The sequence below is a fragment of the Akebia trifoliata genome, chromosome 2 (assembly GCF_017979445.1).
Source record: "Akebia trifoliata isolate Shusen 1 chromosome 2, ASM1797944v1, whole genome shotgun sequence".
NCBI lineage: Eukaryota > Viridiplantae > Streptophyta > Magnoliopsida > Ranunculales > Lardizabalaceae > Akebia > Akebia trifoliata.
In genome coordinates this window covers 5,258,552-5,279,266 of record NC_141376.1, presented here as the reverse complement: position 1 = coordinate 5,279,266, position 20,715 = coordinate 5,258,552, and the positions used below count along the sequence as shown (strand labels likewise).

Below are 20,715 nucleotides of genomic sequence, written 5' to 3'. Positions count from 1 at the left end.
TTAAGGCCACGTGTATTGAATGACATTCCTATAATTTACTGAAGTACCCTTTTTACTTACAAAACTACCTTGTATACTTGACGTGGCAAGCACTGAGAGTCCATGAGCACTTTGAGAAAAAAACGACTCCTTGTGGTTTTATGAAAAAATACTTTGAAGTCAAATCCAACTACGAACGCAGTCCTCTCTTCTTTTATCCTCTCTAGAACGAAGAAACCCTGGAAATCAGTAAAATAAAAACCGCAAGACTCCTTTTCCTGAAATCTTCAATCTTCTCTTAGAAATCAGCCAAATCGAAACGCAACTATCCTAGAGTTGAACGAAACGGTATGAAGCCTCTCAAACCCTATCTCTCACACTCTCATATAAATCTCTGTTTATAATTGATATTCTGGCTTTTTTTCTTTTTTTTTTCCTTTTCTTTCCTTCTATCAATATTTTCTTTCTAATCTTTAATTAATCTTCTTACAAGCCAATAATTGAAAGAGAGCAAGACACACTCATCAACCTGTTAGTGAGGCTAGCATTTTTAGTCAAATCTTACCGAGTTGGTGTCGCTAGCCTAACTCAATGTATTTCTATTATAGGTAAAGAGAAGTCCAGAGTCCAGACACCTATCTAAGTATCTAGTACTCCATTAGAGCATCTCCATTAGGCATTGTGAGTAGCAATTATGGGTATGCACGTGATATGCACTCCAACCGTGCAACCCTTAAATTGTTTAATAATTTTTTAATTTAATTTAGATCTAAAACTTTCTGCAATTAACATTTTTTTCAACATAGCTGCCCTAATTTTTTTTCCCTCAAAAAACGGATGGGTAATTAAACAAGGAGGGAAAGGACCGGTAACCAAGTGGGAGTACTTTTTTTTGGTATTGAAAATGTCTAGACCCAAAAAATGGTGAGGGATGGGTCATGCATTGGAGTTGAAATTTTCAGGGCCGGAGCCAAGATTTTCTTGTAGGGGGGCAAATTATGGTTAGTTGTATAATTGAAGAACTTGAAGATGAATGGTTTTAAGGAGAAATTCAGAGGTTTTTGGCATGGGCGGAGCTAGGATTTTCTTGTAGTGGGGGCAAACTATTGTTAGTTGTATAGTTGTATAGTTGAAGAACTTGAAGATGAATGGTTTTAGGGAAAAATTTAGAGGTCTTTGGTTAGAAGTTGAAGGAAAGGATATTTAGGTCATTTCTTATTAGTATATAAGAAGGCACCGTCAAGAGGCAATGTCATCAACAAAAAATTGAAGGGGGGTGGGGGGGCGGGGAGGAGGTGGGAATTGGAGGGAGGTGAGGGGGTGGGGGCAAATGGAGCATGCAATTAGTTGAAAATATAGGGGTGTCTCAAAGTTCTGCGAAATGTGTTACTTGCTAGCTCCGCCCCTGCCATTACTCATATTGACAGTTGAGAGTTGATGGGTAGAGGGAAGGGTAATGCGTTACTGTTGCTCTTATGAGGGTGTCAACTTGTACCCAATTGGATAATCCAATTGGAAATCCAACACCATAGCCCTATAGATATCATTGAAAAACTTCGATTAAGAAAAAAGAAAAAAAAATATCATTTTTCTGAACTTGATCCAAGGTGTTGAAAATGTGCAACTGCAAAACTCCAAATTTGAAATTAAAATTCAGTAGTGAAAATTAATTTTTTTTTTTAAATCTTTTCAAAGTTCTTAAAAATTTGTCCTTTACAACCTTGTGTCATCTGATCATGTTTTTGGATGCTACGAGGTTGATCCTTTATAGGAGATATTTTATTTTTTTCTTTCAAAGGAAAAAAAGTTGGGCAAAGTAAACCTTGTTTACAACTGACACACAAACGAATAAACACCAATTCTCTATAGATTAGTACTTGTAAAGGGTAAAATCAATATCTCATCAAGACCCTATACGTGTCCTGATGAATGCATGAGCTGAAGAGCAGAACAGCAAGTGCTGAGAGCAAGTGGTACTCAGAGCAGGCTAATAATCCAGTCCAGCCCAATAGAAGGGCAGAGCATAGATAGAGGTCTGCCCTACTGCCAGGGCGGACTATGTCAGTATATTCGCTCGATCCCATACCACGAGTATTAAGCTCTAAGATTCTGGGAGAAATCCCAAGAATCCTGGAGCACGATAAGGAAGGTTCCAATTCAGTTTCAATCCAGTCCAGCCCAATAGAAAGGCAAAACATAGATAGTGGTCTATCCTGTTGGCAGGGCAGACTAAGTCAATATATTCGTACGATCCCATATCGCATGTATTAAGCTCTAAGATTCTTGGAGAAATCCCAAGAAATTTGAAGCATGATAAGGAAGGTTCCAATTTAGTTTAAGATCCCTGTGATCGTGGAATCCCCCATGATCAAATCTTGAATAAAGGGGAAATCCTGATCCTAGGGAGATCCTACATATTGAAGGGATGACCCAGAGCTAGTGATTTTTTTTAGGGGCTTCCTTTCGATTTGAGTGAACATCTATTAATCCTTTCTGATTTTCAGAGGATTATTGGCAGATACCACACCGGTGCCACCATAGAGGAGCAAGAAGCACTTTTGATCACATTTGTCTGCAGCTGCTCTTATCGGTCCCATTGTCTTTCTTTTGATCACATTTGGAAATTTCGCCATTATTGTTGGGTTATGGCCGGTACATGTGATTTGGACTTACTACTGTATGGGAAAGTAAGAATCCTTGTTGCCCATTTTTATGTTTTTTTTTGCTTTTATTTGTATTTTTGTTGGGTTTAAGGAAAAATGCTGATAATTTTTTTATTTTTTTTATTTTATAAATTTGGAGCAGAACATTTAAATTTGGTACATTTATGAAGGCTTTCTTGTTTCTAACAATGCCGATTCCTCTGCTACTATGGCTGCTCGTGGGATTAATCGGAACTGTGCTGACAGGTTTAGGGTATGGCTTCTTATGGCCTTTGATTGCAACTTTCGAAGTTATTGACGAAGGTGTTTCAAACAAGTTTGTCAAATGCTTCACGGTATTGTTTTGTTATTGCTTCAATAATTTTTGTATTGTGATAGCTTACTATTTGAATTAATTGATTGTGAGGAGGTTTAATATTTCTGAAAAATCTTTATAGGATGGTACTTGGAGCTCTATTTTGGGGGGATGCACGGTTGTACATGACTTCGCAGATGTTTCATTCTATTCTTACTTATCTGTGATGGATGGGTTGTCATGTTACAAATCGAGATGCTGTTAGAAATCAAGTATGTTCATAAAACATGAACTTAAGTTTCTTATGATTTACTTTTGATTGTGTTAGGACACGAGTAAGTTATTTGTTGTTGTTTGGTTACTGATGTTATTTGTGGTGGTTTGATTATTTTGCAACTCATTGTAATTGTTGGAAGCCAAATTATACTTTTGAATTGCAAATGGACTGAACCATAAATGTGATTACATTACATAAGGTTAATACATGCACGCATGAGGGTATCAAGGCTGTAAATTGTTAGACAATAGAAAATTTTTTGTCTGCAAAACTTGATTGAAAACCTTTCGGAGTTCAGAATAATAATAATAAAAAAAATTCGAACTTGATGCATGTAAACACTAGCTGGTCTCATATAGACCAATTTAATCATACACACCTTCTTGTATAGGGACTTATGGGGGTTTGAAAACCCAAAACATACATTCCTCTTGGCCAAGAGTCACTCTCTTTGCCGAGAAGGCTTCATAAGGTGTCCTGTCATCCTTCGTACGACTAGGAACAAAAAAGTTTCTGGGAGCAACTGAGCACTAAGCTACTTGCTTAGTTGTTGATATAAAATTTGAACACAAATCTTTTGTTAGAGTAAATTATTTTTACTCGGAAATCATTTAAACTGCAGAAATTATTTTTCTTGGATTTTATGCTGCTGATGTTTCATATCAGGTACTATTTCTTTGCTTCCCAAATTGATACTGTGACAAGGTTTTCTGTGTGTGTGTGTTCTTAGTTATTGCTTATAACCTTACTATATGTTTGAAGATGCCAACTTAGCTAAGTCTGGGATCAGAACCCATTTACCGCGCCTTCACGCTGACCACTAATCCTTGTTTGCCTTGCAAAAAAAAAAAAAAAGCCTTATTATGTGTTTTGTGTGTGAGGAAAATTCTGTAAGGAGAGGAATACTCTATATTGTTGCTAGCTTGTCCTTGTTTGATGAATACACAAATGATTTCCTTTACCTCCATGAAGGGTCATGCTTTCCAAGGTATGTAACTTGTGTATCATGTAGAAGTTTCTCAAGGATTCTCTTATAAAAATGTTGATTTCTCACCTTAAACCTTCAAGAACCTTTTTTGCTTGCCATCCTTCAATTGACCATGTACAAACTCAAGTAATTAATTTGTTGAAGATTTCATAACCCCCCAACGTATCATGTAGAGCATCTATTCATGTGTTTGGCAGACCTAGGTATCGCGGGGCTGTTGATTTCAGTTCACCACTGCTTCCTATAAAGAAATTGCCAGGACAACCTTAGGTTGTTCATGCCAAGCAACCTCCCGTAAGAACACCTTCCAAGAAACTACAGGCAATGAAGGCCATGGTGGTAAGAATCATATAAACCATCCATTGCCCTGTTAGTTTCTTTTCGGAGTTTTTTTTCCTAAGCTCCTTTATAAAGTTAATTAAATGTATATGTATGTTATAAACGTATCATTTGGTATTTATTTCTAGTTCCTACATTGCTTTCTTTTCTAACTTAGGCATTTTATTTTTTCAACCAAGAGTTTACTTCACATTAGCCAGTATTTATTATTATGAAACAGTGCAAGTTGGTTCTTGGCCTTGGGTGGCTAACTATGTCAGCGCAACTCGACATGGATTTGGATTTGGATTTGGGATCCGTGTTGAATAACACTCAGCCTCACCTGAATGTTTTATGTTGAAATAATGTTTACAAAAGCACGATAGATTTAAATTTAAAGAAAGTAATAAAGGTTTTATTATATTAGAAAAAAAAAACAAAAAAAGCTTGAATATTATCTATGTAGGCATGTCCAGTATAGGAGTAAAGTAAGTCAGACACTTGGATGACCCATACCCGGGTGATATAGGTAGCCTTTACTTTGTAAACTTGCTAATTTTTGGCCTTCGCTGATCAATTAATCCATCAGATATGGGATAATTTCTGTGGCATGTGAGTATACTGGAAAAGAGCTTCTTTGTGCTGGAGTGATAGGGGCTTTTATTCGTAGTTGATTGTGTAAAATGTTTATGTGTTCTGATTTCGGGGAGCAGGGACGGATTTAGAGTGAGGGCAGTTGCCCCCACAAGAGATGGCTTAACTTCTCAATTTACCATATTGTAGATTTGGTTCATGTGGGCAGCCATACATAAGTTCCGCTCGGATCGTCTGTAGTGTTTTTTTTTTTTTTTTATACAGCACCATGTCATGTGAGAGAATCACATTGACTATAAAAAAAAAATCAACTGGTTTAAATTTGGGTGTTCAGTGTTTCAAAGTCTTTGATCAGGCCAAGAAAAGTTCGTGATTTTTTTAATTTTTTTTCTTTTTCTGATGTAGGCCAAGAACCCTATGGGGCTGTGGTTTTTTCTTTCAACATGACACTCTCTGGACTGTGAAAGAAATGTGGGTGGGTGCTATAGGAAGATTATAATAAGATGTATTTTAATATATTAAATCATCTTTTATAACATTATCGACGAAGATCAGGATAAAATATGATTTGATCAGATTAGATTTCCTAATAGATTCATCTATTTACTTTTAGAATAATTAATTATACAAGAATTCAACATCCTGTCAGCATCACTTATTAAAAATTTCTCAGTTGATAGTGGCCTGAGGCCTTTTTTTTTTTTTGTCATTTTGTAGACCTACCATTTAAATTGAAAATTAGAACAAATTTGACTCTTCCTAAACCGATAAGAATCTAAGACTTTTATCGTCATTTTTTAAATCTATAAATTATACCAAGTTTTCTTCACACTAAACTCATCATCATCAAACAATGGATTCCCTTCTACCTTACACATCCACTGCAACTATGAGTGCCCTCTTTTCCTTATTATTCTTTCTCTATTATCTATTCTTATGGAGAAGGAGAAGTGCAAGTAGTAAGAGTAACAAGAGCATAGAGGCTCCTGAACCCAATGGAGCATGGCCTATCATCGGTCATCTTCCTATGTTAGGAGGTCACCGCCCGGCTCACTTTACGTTGGGGGACATGGCCGACAAGTATGGACCTGTGTTTACTTTACGTCTAGGAGTACGTCGAACACTGGTGGTGAGTAGTTGGGAGGTAGCAAAGGAGTGTTTAACTACGAACGACAGGGTCTTTGCCACTCGCCCAAGCTCTGTGGCTGTTAAAATCATGGGCTACAACTACGCCATGTTCGGCTTTGGTCCTTACGGGCCCTACTGGCGCAAATTGCGCAAGATAGCCATGCTCGAGCTTCTCTCGAATAGTCGGATCGAGTTACTCAAGCATGTCTGGGCCTCAGAGATTGACACATGTATAAAAGAGATGTATCAGGTGTGGGCCAAGAATAATAAAGGTAGTGTTTTGGTAGAGATGAAGCGATGGTTTGGTGACTTGACACTGAACTTGGCACTTAGGATGGTTGCAGGAAAGCGATATTTTGGTGCTAGTGCTGCATGTGAGGAGGAAGCGCGGCGGTGTCAGAAAGCAATTAGAGATTTCTTTTACTTGGTGGGGCTGTTCTTAGTGTCGGATGCATTGCCTTTCTTAGGGTGGTTGGATTTGCAAGGTCATGAGAAGGCCATGAGGAGAACAGCGAAAGAATTGGATTTATTCCTTGGGAGATGGGTAGAGGAGCATCGAAGAGAGAAGTCGTTGAGAGAAGAACAGAGCGACCAAGACTTTATGGATGTGATGATTTCAATCCTTGAAGATACAGAGCGATTTGATTACGATGCTGATACTGTTATCAAAGCTACTTGCCTGGTATGTGTATCTTGCTAGAAGGGAAGGATTTTCTAGTCTCAAACATATGATTGAGATGGGAAGATAAAATGGACTTCAAAAGCATTAGTACAAATTTCCTAGGGACTATTCTTAACGAAATCCTACGAATACCTTTCCACCCAAGGCATTATACTATATAATGCCTTAATCGAGAGGTTTGAAGCAGATACATATTCTGCCTCAAACCTCTCTTTGAGATGAGTAATGATTTAATTTTGGGAATTGAGCTTGCCTTTTTTAAGCATAATCATGCTTCCAATCTTACGAAAACTTATTACGGGCACTCCACTGAAGGAAAAACTGCTTATAATTGAGAACAAATTACAAATTACAAAGAATTTACATGGTTCCACAGTTGGTCTACTCCGTCGATGAGATATATTGGAGTCAAATCACTATATCGTTGAAAAAGATTACAATCATAGAGATCCTTAACTATCATACACACAAAAGTCTAAAGCCCTTTTTCTATTTTAAATCTTAATCCTCTTATTCAAGAGAATCCAAACAAGAAATATCATATCGGATGGTTGAGATAAGAGGACAAACACATATATCCTAGAAATCAGAATTTTTATTTTTTTATTTTTAAATGTATTTTTTAATTTTACTTTGGACTTTTTAACCTCAAACAACGGCATCTGAGTCTCTCCGTCAAACATATGACAGATGGGATGGGAAGCAAATATTTCTTGGAGAACTGTTCTGTTTTTCTAGAGATCAATACAATATTTGTTAAAGAGTAATGCTAGAATAACTCTGCAGGACACTACTCAACACTGAGCTGACATCGTGATATGCATGGAATCATAGATGCTTTTCACTCTCGTGTCTGGAGGAAAAATGAGCTGTGCTGGAATGACTTCAAGATTGTACCTTATGTAGAAGTGAGTAGGAATCGTAGACACCTTTTTACTCATCTCAATGAAAAACATATATGATTCCTCCACACTTCCACATCAGGAAAGTGCAATATGAGGTACAATCTTGAGATCACTTCAGCATTATTCAGGAAAAACACCTATGGTTCTAGGAGCACCTCTAGGTCAACGCATTGTTGAATGCAGTATCATAAAAAGTCACTTTAGCATTTTTCTCTTTTAATGCATCTCCCATCTTTGCCCTCCTTTACATGATTGTGAGCCTCAAATAGTTTTGATGAACCAAATTTTATTTTTATTCTTTTGGAGTGGTGATAATATGACTCCCACGTGGCATACTCTATTCACTCCCTTGACGTGAGGTGTGTCAGAATCATAGATTTTATGCCTTGGGATGCACAATCATACATATAAATCTTTGCAGTTGTGCATCCGGACGAAAGAAAATCTATGGTTATGACATAACTCATGTCAGGAGAGTCATTGAGTATGCCACGTGGAAAAGTCAGATTATCACGATTCTTTTTTTTGTTTTCGTTTTGCAGACTATGATTCTGGGTGGATCCGACGCCATAATGGTCACTCTAATATGGGCCCTTTCCTTGCTACTGAACAATCGACACATACTAAAGAATGCCCAAGATGAGATTGACTTCCTTGTAGGAAAAGACAGACACGTGGACGATACAGATATAAAGAAACTTCCATATCTACAAGCCATTGTCAAGGAAACCTTGCGTTTGTATCCAGCAGGTCCACTGACCGCCCCACACGAGGCCATGGAGGACTGCACCGTAGCTGGCTACCACGTCCCTGCACGTACAACTCTATTAATAAATATTTCAAAAATTCAGAGAGACCCACGTGTATGGTCCAATCCTACTGAATTCCAACCAGAGAGATTTCTCACGAGCCACGTGGACATAGACGTTAGAGGTCAACATTTCGAGCTCATCCCTTTCGGGTCGGGTAGACGGTCATGCCCAGGGATCTCATTCGGTCTTCAAGTAGTGCACTTGACTTTGGCACGTTTGGTGCATGGGTTTGAGTTCAAGACATTGTTAGATGCACCTGTGGATATGACTGAGAGTGCAGGCCTCACTAACCTAAAGGCAACTCCACTTGAAGTTGTAATCAACCCACGACTCCCTTTGAAGCTTTACCAATAATAATTTAAGGAGGAGAGTTGTTAAGCAATGTTGATGTATCATGGAGAAGAATATGTGTGATATATATCAATTAATATCTTCTATACTCAGGGCGGAGCCAGGATTTTCTTGTAATGGGGGCAAATTATGGTTAGCTGTATAATCCAATAACTTAAAGATGAATGATTTTATGAAGAAATTAAGAGGTTTTTTATTAGAAATTGAAGAAAAAGATATTTAGGTCATTTCCAATTAGTATATGAGAAGGACCGGTCAAGAGGCAATGTCATCAACAAAAAATTGAGAGGAAGGGGGTAGATATATTTATGAAAACGTGATAAACTTTTGATGAATTTATGATTTTGGCTCAGTGTTCATTTTAATTACCAAAACGTGAATGATAATGATATCAGAGGTTTTGAAGTGACAATTTAACAAGTTTTAAGTGAGATTTTCCTAATTTTAGCTAGATCGTTACAATACAAACCAATGAGATTGTCATAGGGGGAATTAACTAGTTTCTTTAAACTTGTGATTTCGACCAATCAATTGGAATCATAAATTCGCCAAATTCAACTCACAAAATGGTAATTCACCCTAAGATTTAAGATATAAATTAATAAGAGTGATTTAGTTCAATTAAAGTCTTAATCATAAGAATTACTTCAATGAAGATATAGAAAGTAACCCTAATATATAAATATTAAAACATATGATTGCAATCATCAAGTTAGAAATCACTTCAATATGTAAATTTTTTTTTTTTTTTTTTTTGAAGATAAAGCATACCCAAGTCTTTAATTATTGGGATCATGCAACTTTCTTTTATTTAAATTATGTCTAGGAACATGAAGAGGAACACCCGTGAGAAAGCAATTTCATATTCTCACATGAACTTTCAACTTTTTTTTGTACTCGAAAATAGTAGTACTCAAACATCATCTTCAATCTAGTGAAAAGATAAACTTTTTATAATGGAAAATATCTTGAAAGAACCTTTCATTCCTTTCTTTTCAAACATGCCAAATGGAAGGCTAGAAAGCACCTTTCAACATTATCAAAACCAAACCATCTCCTTAATTTGCTTCTATGGCCGACCAATTCACATATGGATTAATAATAATATTTCACATTACCATCAGGAACTCAAAATTTTTCAGAGCTTGATCCTTAATATTCAAAAGAGTCGTGTTGGAGTAACATTGTTGGGGGACATCATGGGGCCATTGCTGATGTGGATGTATGTCAGAACCATAGATGCTTGTCATTGAGATACGAGTTAGAAGCATCTACGGTTATGTGCACACTAATGTGCCTTACGATGTCAATCTCAATGTTACTTCAGCATTTTCCTACTCAAAATACCAAGACATGCCCATCATAGAATCCCGACATGTGATAAGAACAATAAAGCTTATATTTACACACCAACTTTTACTTATAACACATCAATCTCTATATTCAATTTCTAAATGATTGGTGTGTTGTAAGTAAAAGTTTGTGTGCCAATACAATTCCTCTTGGGAACAGCAAACTTGATCTCCCTATGCTCACAATTAACTTTACCAAGCTTGACCGTGATTTGCCTACTATGGTCTCATTATTTCTTATCATATCATCATCGCAATTGATATTGTTTGATAACATTATCGTGAATCCCCATTAGATGCTCTGTCATAGATTTTAAATTATTTGATTTTAGACTTAATTTGGAAGTAATAATATTATCAGGCATTAGAAATCTTTACCAAGTTTTTCTTTTCCTTTAAATTTGAGTGAACATCTATTAATCTTTTCTGTAACTCTAATTTGATTTTCGAAGGATTATTGACAGGTACCACATCGATGCCCTCACGAAGGAGTAAGAAATCACTTTTTTTAGAGAAATTAGAGATAAAACTCGAATTTACCTCTACAATACTACTTTGGGGATTAACATCTATTTTCTAAAAAATCTCTTTTAGGAAGGTATTTTAAGAGTGCTCTGCCATCTCAATCCTTCAATTGATGGAGAGGTTTGGATAAAAGATATGTATTTCTCATCCGAATTCCAAGAAGACTCATTCGACATTGGATGAAAAAAAAACATCTTAGTCTATTTTACAATTTACACATCAATTGTAGGCAACTGCCTTGTACTTAAGTGGCCAATATCTGATGGGCATGTACACATCAGTGGATGCCACGATTTTATCATCTCCAAATTGTTTGGTGATTTATATAAGAATTGTTGTGGCATTAGTAAAAGGTGGAGAGGTTTGAATAAAAGATATTTATTTCTCATCCAAATTCCAAGAAGACTCATTCGACATTGGATGAAAAAAAAACGTCTTGTCTATTTTACAATTTACACATCAATTGTCCGCAACTGCCTTGTACTTAAGTGGCCAATATATGATGGGCATGTGCACATCAGTGGATGCCACGATTTTATCATCTCCAAGCAAAACCACACATCCTACCAAACTACCAATTATTAAAAAAATTCTAACAATCGATTTGGTTGTCCGGAAAAATGCATCAGTGAATTATTTTTTAATGGTCTCATATTCATCCTTTCTATCCGTATAAAGTCAAAATTCAACTTTCAAACAAGCGTCACGTCTTTATAATAAAATGAAGTTTAGTGGCAATACCAATGAATCTGCCTCACCCATTTACAGCCAATATTGTCTAGTCTAGTCCAATGATGTCACTCATTTCGACAGCCAATATTGTCTTGTCCAATAATGTCAAAAGCAGAGCCGTAAACGAACAATTTTTAAGATTTTTCTCACATCAAAACGAACGGTTGAGATTTATGAAAAAAGTTTGTTTTATCAGAGACCAGTACATCGTAAAGGGATAATTACTGCTTTTCTAAGAAATCGCTAGATGTATTATCTCATATCAACCATTTGTTTGATGGAAAGCGTCAAATATTTTTTGCGACTTTATCTTTCATATTTTTTGAGTGATCATGCTTTACTTGACTTGAGTCTTCTAAATAGACTAAGAGTATGTTTGATTGCACATGAAAAATAGGATTCAAAATCAATTTTCATGAAAAATGACATTTTTCTAGTGTTTGATTGCACATGAAAATAAAAATTTATTTTTCATCTCATTTAAAAAGTCCACTAAATCATGAATTTCACTTTTTCACCCATATTTCATCCCATTCAAAAAGTCCACTAAATCATGAATTTCACTTTCCCACCCATATGGGTGGAAAAATGAAATCCACCCATATTTTCCATCCTCAATTCTTCCCTACCATCATTACTACCACCACCACCACCACCACTATACTAACCTCGCCGTCGTCGTCATCGTCAGTTCCGTCTTCGACCACCTTCTCTCTCTTCTTCTTCTTCTTCATCCCTCACGTCCTCCGCCATCGCCACCACCACCACCTCGTTCTCCCCTTATCTTCCTCACTTACCTCCGTCGTCGCCACCACCATCGCCACATCTTCTCCCCTCCCTCTTCCTCGTCATCTTCTTCGTCCTCTCCCCCTCCTCTCATTTTCTTCCTCCTTCTCCTCTTCTTCTTTTTTCTCATATTTTTTTCATGATTTTATCTAAGTGAAATCAAACAATGAAATTTGATTTTTCAACCCTACCTATTTTTCACAACTAATTTTTCATGGATTTCAAATTTTATGAAAAGTAACTTTCCATGCAATCAAACATACCCTAAGAGAAAAAGACTCAAATGTCTTCATCTTTAATCACTACGTTAAAATCTAAATTTTTATTCTTCAAAATCAATCATTTTCAAATTCTTCAAATTCCAAGATAATTTTAATCTATTCAACTTTATTTTCATCATTTATTTTTTATCTTTCTTTTTGTTATAAATATTATTGATTTTTTTATCTAAAATTTTATCATTTTATATTTCTTCAAAAATTGTATTTTGCCTTGAGATTTGAATGTTAAAGACGTAAAATAGATACAATCTTAAAATAGACGAAAGATGGTTAAAATTTTTATCCAAAAGAGATTAACGATGAGGGCATTTGAGTCTTTTCTCCTTAATTTATTTAAAATACTGAGGTCAAGGGTCAAGGAATGCATGTCATCAGTTCTAAAACATAAGAGCGTGTCTCTAATATTCAGGAAAATATGGAGGTATCTTGAAATCACCCTATCTATTTTTTTATTATTATTTCCTAAGCCTATAGATGAAGCTAAAGTTGTGCCCATATACTGAGTGTTGAAAACTGAAAAGCTATGGAGTCCCTCCTACATTTCCCGGCCACAGCCACAATCACTTCCCTCTTTGCCTTCCTAATCTTTCTCTATTATCTAGTCTTATGGAGAAGAAGCGCAGGTGGTAAGTGTAACAAGGCTCCCAAAGCGGGTTGTGCGTGGCCCATCATCGGTCACCTCCCTATGTTAGGAGGTAAACACCCTCCCCACTTTACATTGGGGGCCATGGCCGACAAGTATGGACCGGTCTTAACGATACGGCTAGGTGTTCATCGAGCACTGGTGGTGAGCAGTTGGGAGGTAGTAAAGGAATGCTTCACTACCAATGACAAGGCGTTCGCCACCCGTCCAAGCTCCGTAGCCATGAAATTAATGGGCTACAACCACGCCATGTTGGGCTTCAGTTCGTACGGGCCATATTGGCGTGAAGTGCGCAAGATAGCCACGCTTGAGCTTCTCTCGAACCATAGGCTCGAGTTGCTCAAGTATGTTCGGATCTCCGAGGTTGACATGTGTATAAAGGAATTGTACCAATTGTGGGCAAAGAATAACAAAGGCAATGGTGTTTTGGTTGAGATGAACGGATGGTTGAGTGACCTTACAGTTAATGTGGTTGTTAGGATGGTTGCTGGGAAGAGATATTTTGATGCTAGTGCTGCTACATGTGAAGGCGAGGGTGAGGAGGCGCGGCGGTTCAAGAAAGCCATAAAAGATTTTTTTTACCTAGCAGGATTGTTTGTCGTGTCGGACTATGTGCCATTTTTAGGGTGGTTGGATATACAAGGTCACGAAAGAGACATGAAAAAAACTTTCAAAGAATTGGATGATCTTCTCGAGAAATGGCTACAGGAGCATCGACGAAATAAATTGGGAAGTAAGGCCCACAGCGATGGAGACTTCATAGACGTGATGCTGTCAACTCTTAAAGATGAAAAGCTCTATGGTTACGATGCCGATATCGTCAACAAGGCCACGAGCATGGTATGTTTATCTTACGATGATATAATTAAATACAAAAGCAAATGCTATGATCGGTTTTTTTTTTTTTTTTTTTTTTTTTTTCATTTTTTGAATTTTCTAATATGCATCGATGTACCATTATACCAACAACCAAGTAGGGCTGTCAGCTGGTCGGATCGAAATCCTTTGATAGACCAATACTTATCTCCAGAAAATTGCTCTTATCCTCCCATCACAGGACACGCAAGATTTCTTGATTTTTATTGAAAACACGAGCGTCAACCCACGGGTGAGGTTTTCCGTCAAACTAATAGTTGAGATAAAAAAGAAAGAGTTCGGATCGAATGCACCCAGAGTGGACGATTGAAACCCTCCTCCCATACCCCAAATACATGCCACGTGGATCAATAATTTTAAGAGTCCTGCGGGAGTGACGTCAAGATTGGATCTCATATAAGCACATCTTGATGTGAAAATGGATGGGAATGATAAATGTTTTTCACTTGCATTTTGAAGAAAGCATCTATGGTTCTCATGCACTTTCACGCCAGGGTGTGCGATGTGCGGTCCATTCTTGATGTGACTTGAGCATTATTTTAATTTTAATGTTAAGTTCAATATTTTATTTTGCAGTCAGAGTTCAAAACTGTTTTCAAGTTTAATATTGATTGTCGAGATCAACAATTGCGGAGTTTAATATTTTGATGAGACCAATATTTTTATTGTCGCGATCAATAGTTTATTATGTCGAAGTCAATATTTTTATTGTCGTGAATCGTGATTGATCTTGACAATAAAAAATGTTGAACTAGAAAATTAGAAATGTTAATCTTAACGATAAAAATGTTGAACTCAACACTACAAATGTGATTTAGATTTATTTTTTTTGAACTCGACACTAGAGAACTTCTTGAAATAACCAAAATGCAAATATCATACTTGTGAAATGGACACTTAAATCAAAGTTACGATCAAATCTTAAAAATAAAAAATAAAAAAATCCCAATTCTATTTGATATGTTTTGTTATAAAATGTCAAAATAGATCAAAAAATATATCTAAATATTCAAAATTAGGAGTATATCATTCTCCATTCATCATTAAGTAGTTTTTCCTTTTTTCCCCCTCATTACAATTATAGGAGGGCGAGGAGAAACAAGGATTCTCCATAGGTTTGTGATTGTCCTGGGGACTAGTGCAATTTGTGTAGGGATACATTTTTCTTGGGAGTCCTTAGTTTCTTGGAGAGCCACACAATGGGGAGGTAAAGCTTGAGAACTGTTGATCCCATGATCAAGTTCAAATCCTGTGAGAGCTGATCAGTAACCCCATACTTATCCCGCAAATGGAAGAAAAGAAGACTGCAATTGGCACTCCAACTTTTAATTATCACACCCATAGTAAAATTAAAGAAAATAAGTGAGTGATAGAGAATAAGTAAAAGTTAGGATGCCAATAGAAGTTCTTTCGTTTTCCCTTTTATTTTTTGCTAGATTTTTGTTTGTTGGGTTTAGGTTTTATATGAACCTAATTGCAAATGACCATTGAAATTGTTTGAATGAGTGTTATAATGTTTTGTAATGTTTATATTATAATTAGAACTAGAAGTTTGTAATGTTTGAAGAGGTTTTTTTTTTTTTTTTTTAAATCTTTAGTGAGGGTGTAATAAACATTTTAAAAAATTGGGGTGTAATAATTAAACGTTGGGGTGCCAGTTGCAACTTTTTTTATTAACCCCCCATTTGGATTTGTAGTCCAAGTGGCTATTGTAGTCCACATGTAGATAGGATTTGTAGGTTTGTTGGTGGACAGGTTTGTAATTGTTTGGCTGGGCCCTAAAGAGCTAGGCGATAACTTAAATCAGTCCCATAGCTACAGGGCTAAATTGGATGGGTTGATTTGATTTTCAAACTCTATAAATCAATTAAATTAATTCACTTTATAAAATAATTTGGAGTCATCCAATGTTGTTTTCCATCAAAACAAAGTTCTAATATCTGTTGTGATTGTAAAAATAGTTAGATTTGTCATTTGTTCTCAGCATACAAGTAAAATGCACCTATGAATATGCGCGAGCCACCACATTAAGGTGTCTGCCCACTGAGGTCTATAACATATACCAGAGGACAGCGTCCGACTGGGTTGTACATTGTAAAGCCCTACTTTATCCCAAGTTTAACGAGGTGAAATTTTTAAGCCCAACTTTATCTTTGTGGTCTCAAAATAAAACCCCTGTCTGGACCAGATTAACGGGCCAGTGAACTCAATTGACACCCCTCATGTTATTTTCTTTTGTTTTCAAGCATTGTTGTCGTTGGCTTGGCAGGCTCTAATACTGGGAGGCAGCGATACCACGTTTGTCACTCTAACATGGGCACTTTCCTTACTACTGAACAATCGACACATATTGAAGAAGGCCCAAGATGAGATTGATTTACATGTTGGAAAAGATAGGCCCTTGGATGAAGCAGATATAAAGAAACTTGTGTACCTCCAAGCCATTGTCAAGGAAACGTTGCGCTTGTACCCAGCTGCTCCATTATCTATACCACATGAAGCCATCGAGGACTGCACGGTAGCTGGCTACCACGTCCCTGTAGGCACGCGCCTAATAGTAAATATTTGGAAAATTCAGCGAGACCCACGAGTATGGTCCAACCCTATGGAATTTCAACCGGAGAGATTTCTCACAAGCCAAGCGAACGTGGACGTTAGGGGACAGCATTTCGAACTCATCCCTTTTGGGTCTGGTAGACGAGCGTGCCCAGCGATCTCATTTGGCCTCCAAGTCGTGCATTTGACCCTGGCACGTTTGTTGCATGCATTTGAGTTTGCCACCCCATTTGATGCACCAGTGGATATGACCGAGAGTGCTGGCCTCACTAATCTGAAAGTAACACCACTTGAAGTTCTAATCATCCCGCGACTCCCTTCTAAACTATATGATTAATTGAATTATGAAAATACTGGAACACATGAGAGGTTATCTGCTATACCTTTTATTGGAAATTCTATATTATATGCAAGCTTCATAAATCAATGTGGTATGTTATAGAAGAAATTTTCTCGTCTCTAAAGAGAACTCTGCATGCTCATCCAATACTGGTGGAGATTTTAGGGCTGTTGATCTGATAAGGCCCAAAATCCAATCCAATAACTTAGGACCCTACTCAAGAATTTGGGTTTCAATAAGAACCCGATCTTAAAAACCTGACCTTGAAGAAGTTTTTCTTATAAAATAAACATGCGTACGGGGGTGGAGCCAGGATTTTCTTGTACTGGGGGTAAACTATGGTTAGTTGTATAGTTGAAGAACTTGGAGGGTGGGAAAATTATTTGTGCTGGAAAATACGATTGGAGGGAGGTGAGGGTGTGGGAGAAAATGGGGAGAGAGGTGAGGGAGTGGGGATAAATGGGACATGTAATTAGTTGAAAATATGGGGGTGTCTCAAAATTCTGGGGGGGCAATTGCCCCCACTAGCTCCGCCCCTGCATGGGTAACATCTTCTTTTTGTTCAATCAAAATAAATATTAACATTTAAGCGTAATGTAATATAGCACTCTTAATAGAATAATTTAGGATGTCCATTTTCAGAAGAAAATTGAGAAACAACCCTTAATTGAATCGGACTTTTCTAGCCACAACTCTCTGGTGAGGATCTCCATCAACATGACCCTTAGGATTTGAGGAAAATCACATAATTCCTAGAGATTAGTTGCAATCGCATTATTACAATGTATTTGATTGGGACCTTAACGAAGAATTTGAGTTTCCATAAGACCAGTGGAACTAGTCATTCCTCGCTTATTATCTAAAGCCCAAATGTATAAAGACTTGGGTGTAATTGGCAGCAGGACATGCATGAATCGCTTTTGTAAAGCTCATGATTTATAAAAAAATGGAATACAAGACTTCCCATGACATCTCTGCACTTAACTATCATTAGGTTGACAAATAGATCGTATCGAGGTTGATCTTGGACCAATCCGATAAGGATTGGATCAGAAACTTCTTGTATAGGGTTTTTATTGGATCTCTATTAGGATTGAAATCCAAACTCGATCAAATAACAACTGGTTTGTGTCAAGGTGGGAACAAATCCATTAGATAAACAAAAACTAAATAAATTACATATAGTTAAACAAAATACATAATATAATTTACATAATTTCTCACCTTTTATTGGATCCGAACTTGATTGATACAAGGAGAAATTATCAAAATAAAAATCTATTAAAAAATATATTTTTTTTAAAATAATAATTTTACATAATTTGTTAAAAGGAATCAAAATCGATCTTTTAAGAGCCAATTTTTTTTTCTAATTAAAATATTAAAATTTTGGTCCTTAAACTGTCGTGTTTTTTATAAATAAAAAAATAAAAAGAATTTCGGCTCAAAATTTTGGCTTGTAAGGACAATTTTTTATTTTTTTTTTAATTTTTTTCACCAAGTTGACTATATATGTTGATTGAAAGAGAGACCTGGATTCCAAGTCATAATCTCTCACTTCTTTGAAACAAATTTAAAAAATAGACAATGGTCACTAACTTGTAAATAATCTAAGAATCTAACTTCTATGCTGTCCAAGTGTATTATTCTTTAAGAAGTATTAGTTGGAGTGGAGAGAGATAAGGTGGACTTCAAGAAAAAGACAGTTTGTTTTAGAGTTCAACAGCAAAATAAATGAGAGAGACAAAAATAAATTTATTAAAAAAACATAATTTGTCGAGTATTTAATTAGTTGTTTGATTTCTGTGTGAGAATGGAGTGAAAAATACTTAGGTGCATTAATGAGGATTGAGTTTTAAAATATCGTATATATTTGGGCAAAGTAATAATTATTTAATTTCTTGGGGGGAAGGTTCATTTTTGTTAGATGTATTTCATTAAAATATGCATATTTGTGCCCACATGCTTCCCCCGTATATAAAGGAGTTAATGCAAAATAAAATTTGAGTTATATTGGGCTTTCCCTAACAAACAACATTTTCTTTCCCAAAATAACATTTTTACTATTGACTTTTAAAATATGAGTTAAAAATCAAGTATGTTCATAAAACATGAACTTAAGTTACTTATGATTTACTTTTGATTGTGTCGGGACACGAGTAAGTTATTTGTTGTTGTTTGGTTACTGATGTTATTTGTGGTGGTTTGATTATTTTGCAGCTCATTGTAATTGTTGGAAGCCAAATTATACTTTTGAATTGCAAATGGACTGAACCATAAACGTGATTACATTACATAAGGTTAATACACGCATGCATGAGGATATCAAGGCTGTAAATTGTTAGACAATAGAAAATTTTTTGTCTGCAAAACTTGATTGAAAACCTTTAGGAGTTCAGAATAATAATAATAATAAAAATTCGAACTTGATGCATGTAAACACTAGCTGGTCTCATATAGATCAATTTAATCATACACACCTTCTTGTATAGGGACTTATGGGGGTTTGAAAACCCAGATGCATGGATCTAAACATACATTCCTCTTGGCCAAGAGTCACTCTCTTTGCTGAGAAGGCTTCATAAGGTGTCCTGCCATCCTTTGTACGACTAGGAACAAAAAAGTTTCTGGGCAACTGAGCACTAAGCTACTTGCTTAGTTGTTGATATAAAATTTGAACACAAATCTTTTGTTAGAGTAAATTATTTTTACTCGGAAATCATTTAAACTGCAGAAATTATTTTTCTTGGATTTTATGCTGCTGTTGTTTCATATCAGGTACTATTTCTTTGCTTCCCAAATTGATACTGTGACAAGGTTTTCTGTGTATGTGTGTTCTAAGTTATATTTAGTGTAATTATATATTTATAAGGGTATTCTGGTAATTTTTTATGCATTTTGAGTGTTCTATCAACCTTAAGGGTATTCTGGTCATTTTACCCTAAACAGCAGCTTCTAGAAGCTGTATCAAACAATAATTACCAGATTCTGATCAACAGCACAGCACTTTTACGAAACTGCAACAAACAAGCTTTTCAATGTTTCAGCTTCTGACAGCAGCTTCTAACAGCAGATTCTGACAGCAGAAGCTGATAGCAGATTCAGACAGCTGAATCAAACGGGGCCTAAACAAGGCCCAAGATGAGATTGACTTCCTTGTAGGAAAAGATAGACACGTGGACGATACAGATATAAAGAAACTTCCATATCTACAAGCCATTGTCAAGGAAACCTTGCGTTTGTATCCAGCAGGTCCACTGACCGCCCCACACGAGGCCATGGAGGACTGCACCGTAGCTGGCTACCACGTCCCTACACGTATAACTCTATTAATAAATATTTCAAAAATTCAGAGAGACCCACGTGTATGGTCCAATCCTATTGAGTTCCAACTAGAGAGATTTCTCACGAGCCACGTGGACATAGATGTTAGAGGTCAACATTTCGAGCTCATCCCTTTCGGGTCGGGTAGACAGTCATGCCCAGGGATCTCATTCGGTCTTCAAGTAGTGCACTTGACTTTGGCACGTTTGGTGCATGGGTTTGAGTTCAAGACATTGTTAGATGCACCTATAGATATGACTGAGAGTGCAGTTACAACAAAAATAGTGGCTTTTAGCGACCCATTTTCA

General features: G+C 36.4%; 2 protein-coding genes across 6 annotated transcripts; both read left to right on the top strand.

Annotated features, from left to right (window-relative positions):
• Positions 1-171: 171 nt before the first annotated feature.
• On the top strand, positions 172-9,327 carry LOC147409034 (cytochrome P450 CYP82D47-like). 5 transcript variants are annotated; one of them, XM_086424837.1, is made up of 6 exons: positions 172-327; positions 2,498-2,666; positions 2,785-2,977; positions 3,080-3,209; positions 4,400-6,924; positions 8,372-9,327. In XM_086424837.1, the coding sequence occupies exons 5-6, from the start codon at positions 5,968-5,970 to the stop codon at positions 8,993-8,995; spliced, it is 1,581 nt and encodes a 526-aa protein (XP_086280963.1). In that variant the 5' UTR covers positions 172-327; positions 2,498-2,666; positions 2,785-2,977; positions 3,080-3,209; positions 4,400-5,967; the 3' UTR covers positions 8,996-9,327. The 5 variants fall into 5 exon arrangements, with proteins under 5 accessions (XP_086280963.1, XP_086280976.1, XP_086280956.1 ...); XM_086424850.1 differs by having other exon boundaries at positions 175-327; positions 2,484-2,666; positions 2,889-2,977; XM_086424830.1 differs by having other exon boundaries at positions 175-327; positions 2,484-2,666.
• A 3,805-nt stretch (positions 9,328-13,132) lies between these two features.
• LOC147409033 (cytochrome P450 CYP82D47-like) lies at positions 13,133-17,170 on the top strand. Its single transcript, XM_086424741.1, has 2 exons — positions 13,133-14,151; positions 16,457-17,170. The coding sequence occupies exons 1-2, from the start codon at positions 13,192-13,194 to the stop codon at positions 17,078-17,080; spliced, it is 1,584 nt and encodes a 527-aa protein (XP_086280867.1). The 5' UTR covers positions 13,133-13,191; the 3' UTR covers positions 17,081-17,170.
• The last annotated feature ends 3,545 nt before the right edge of the window (positions 17,171-20,715 follow it).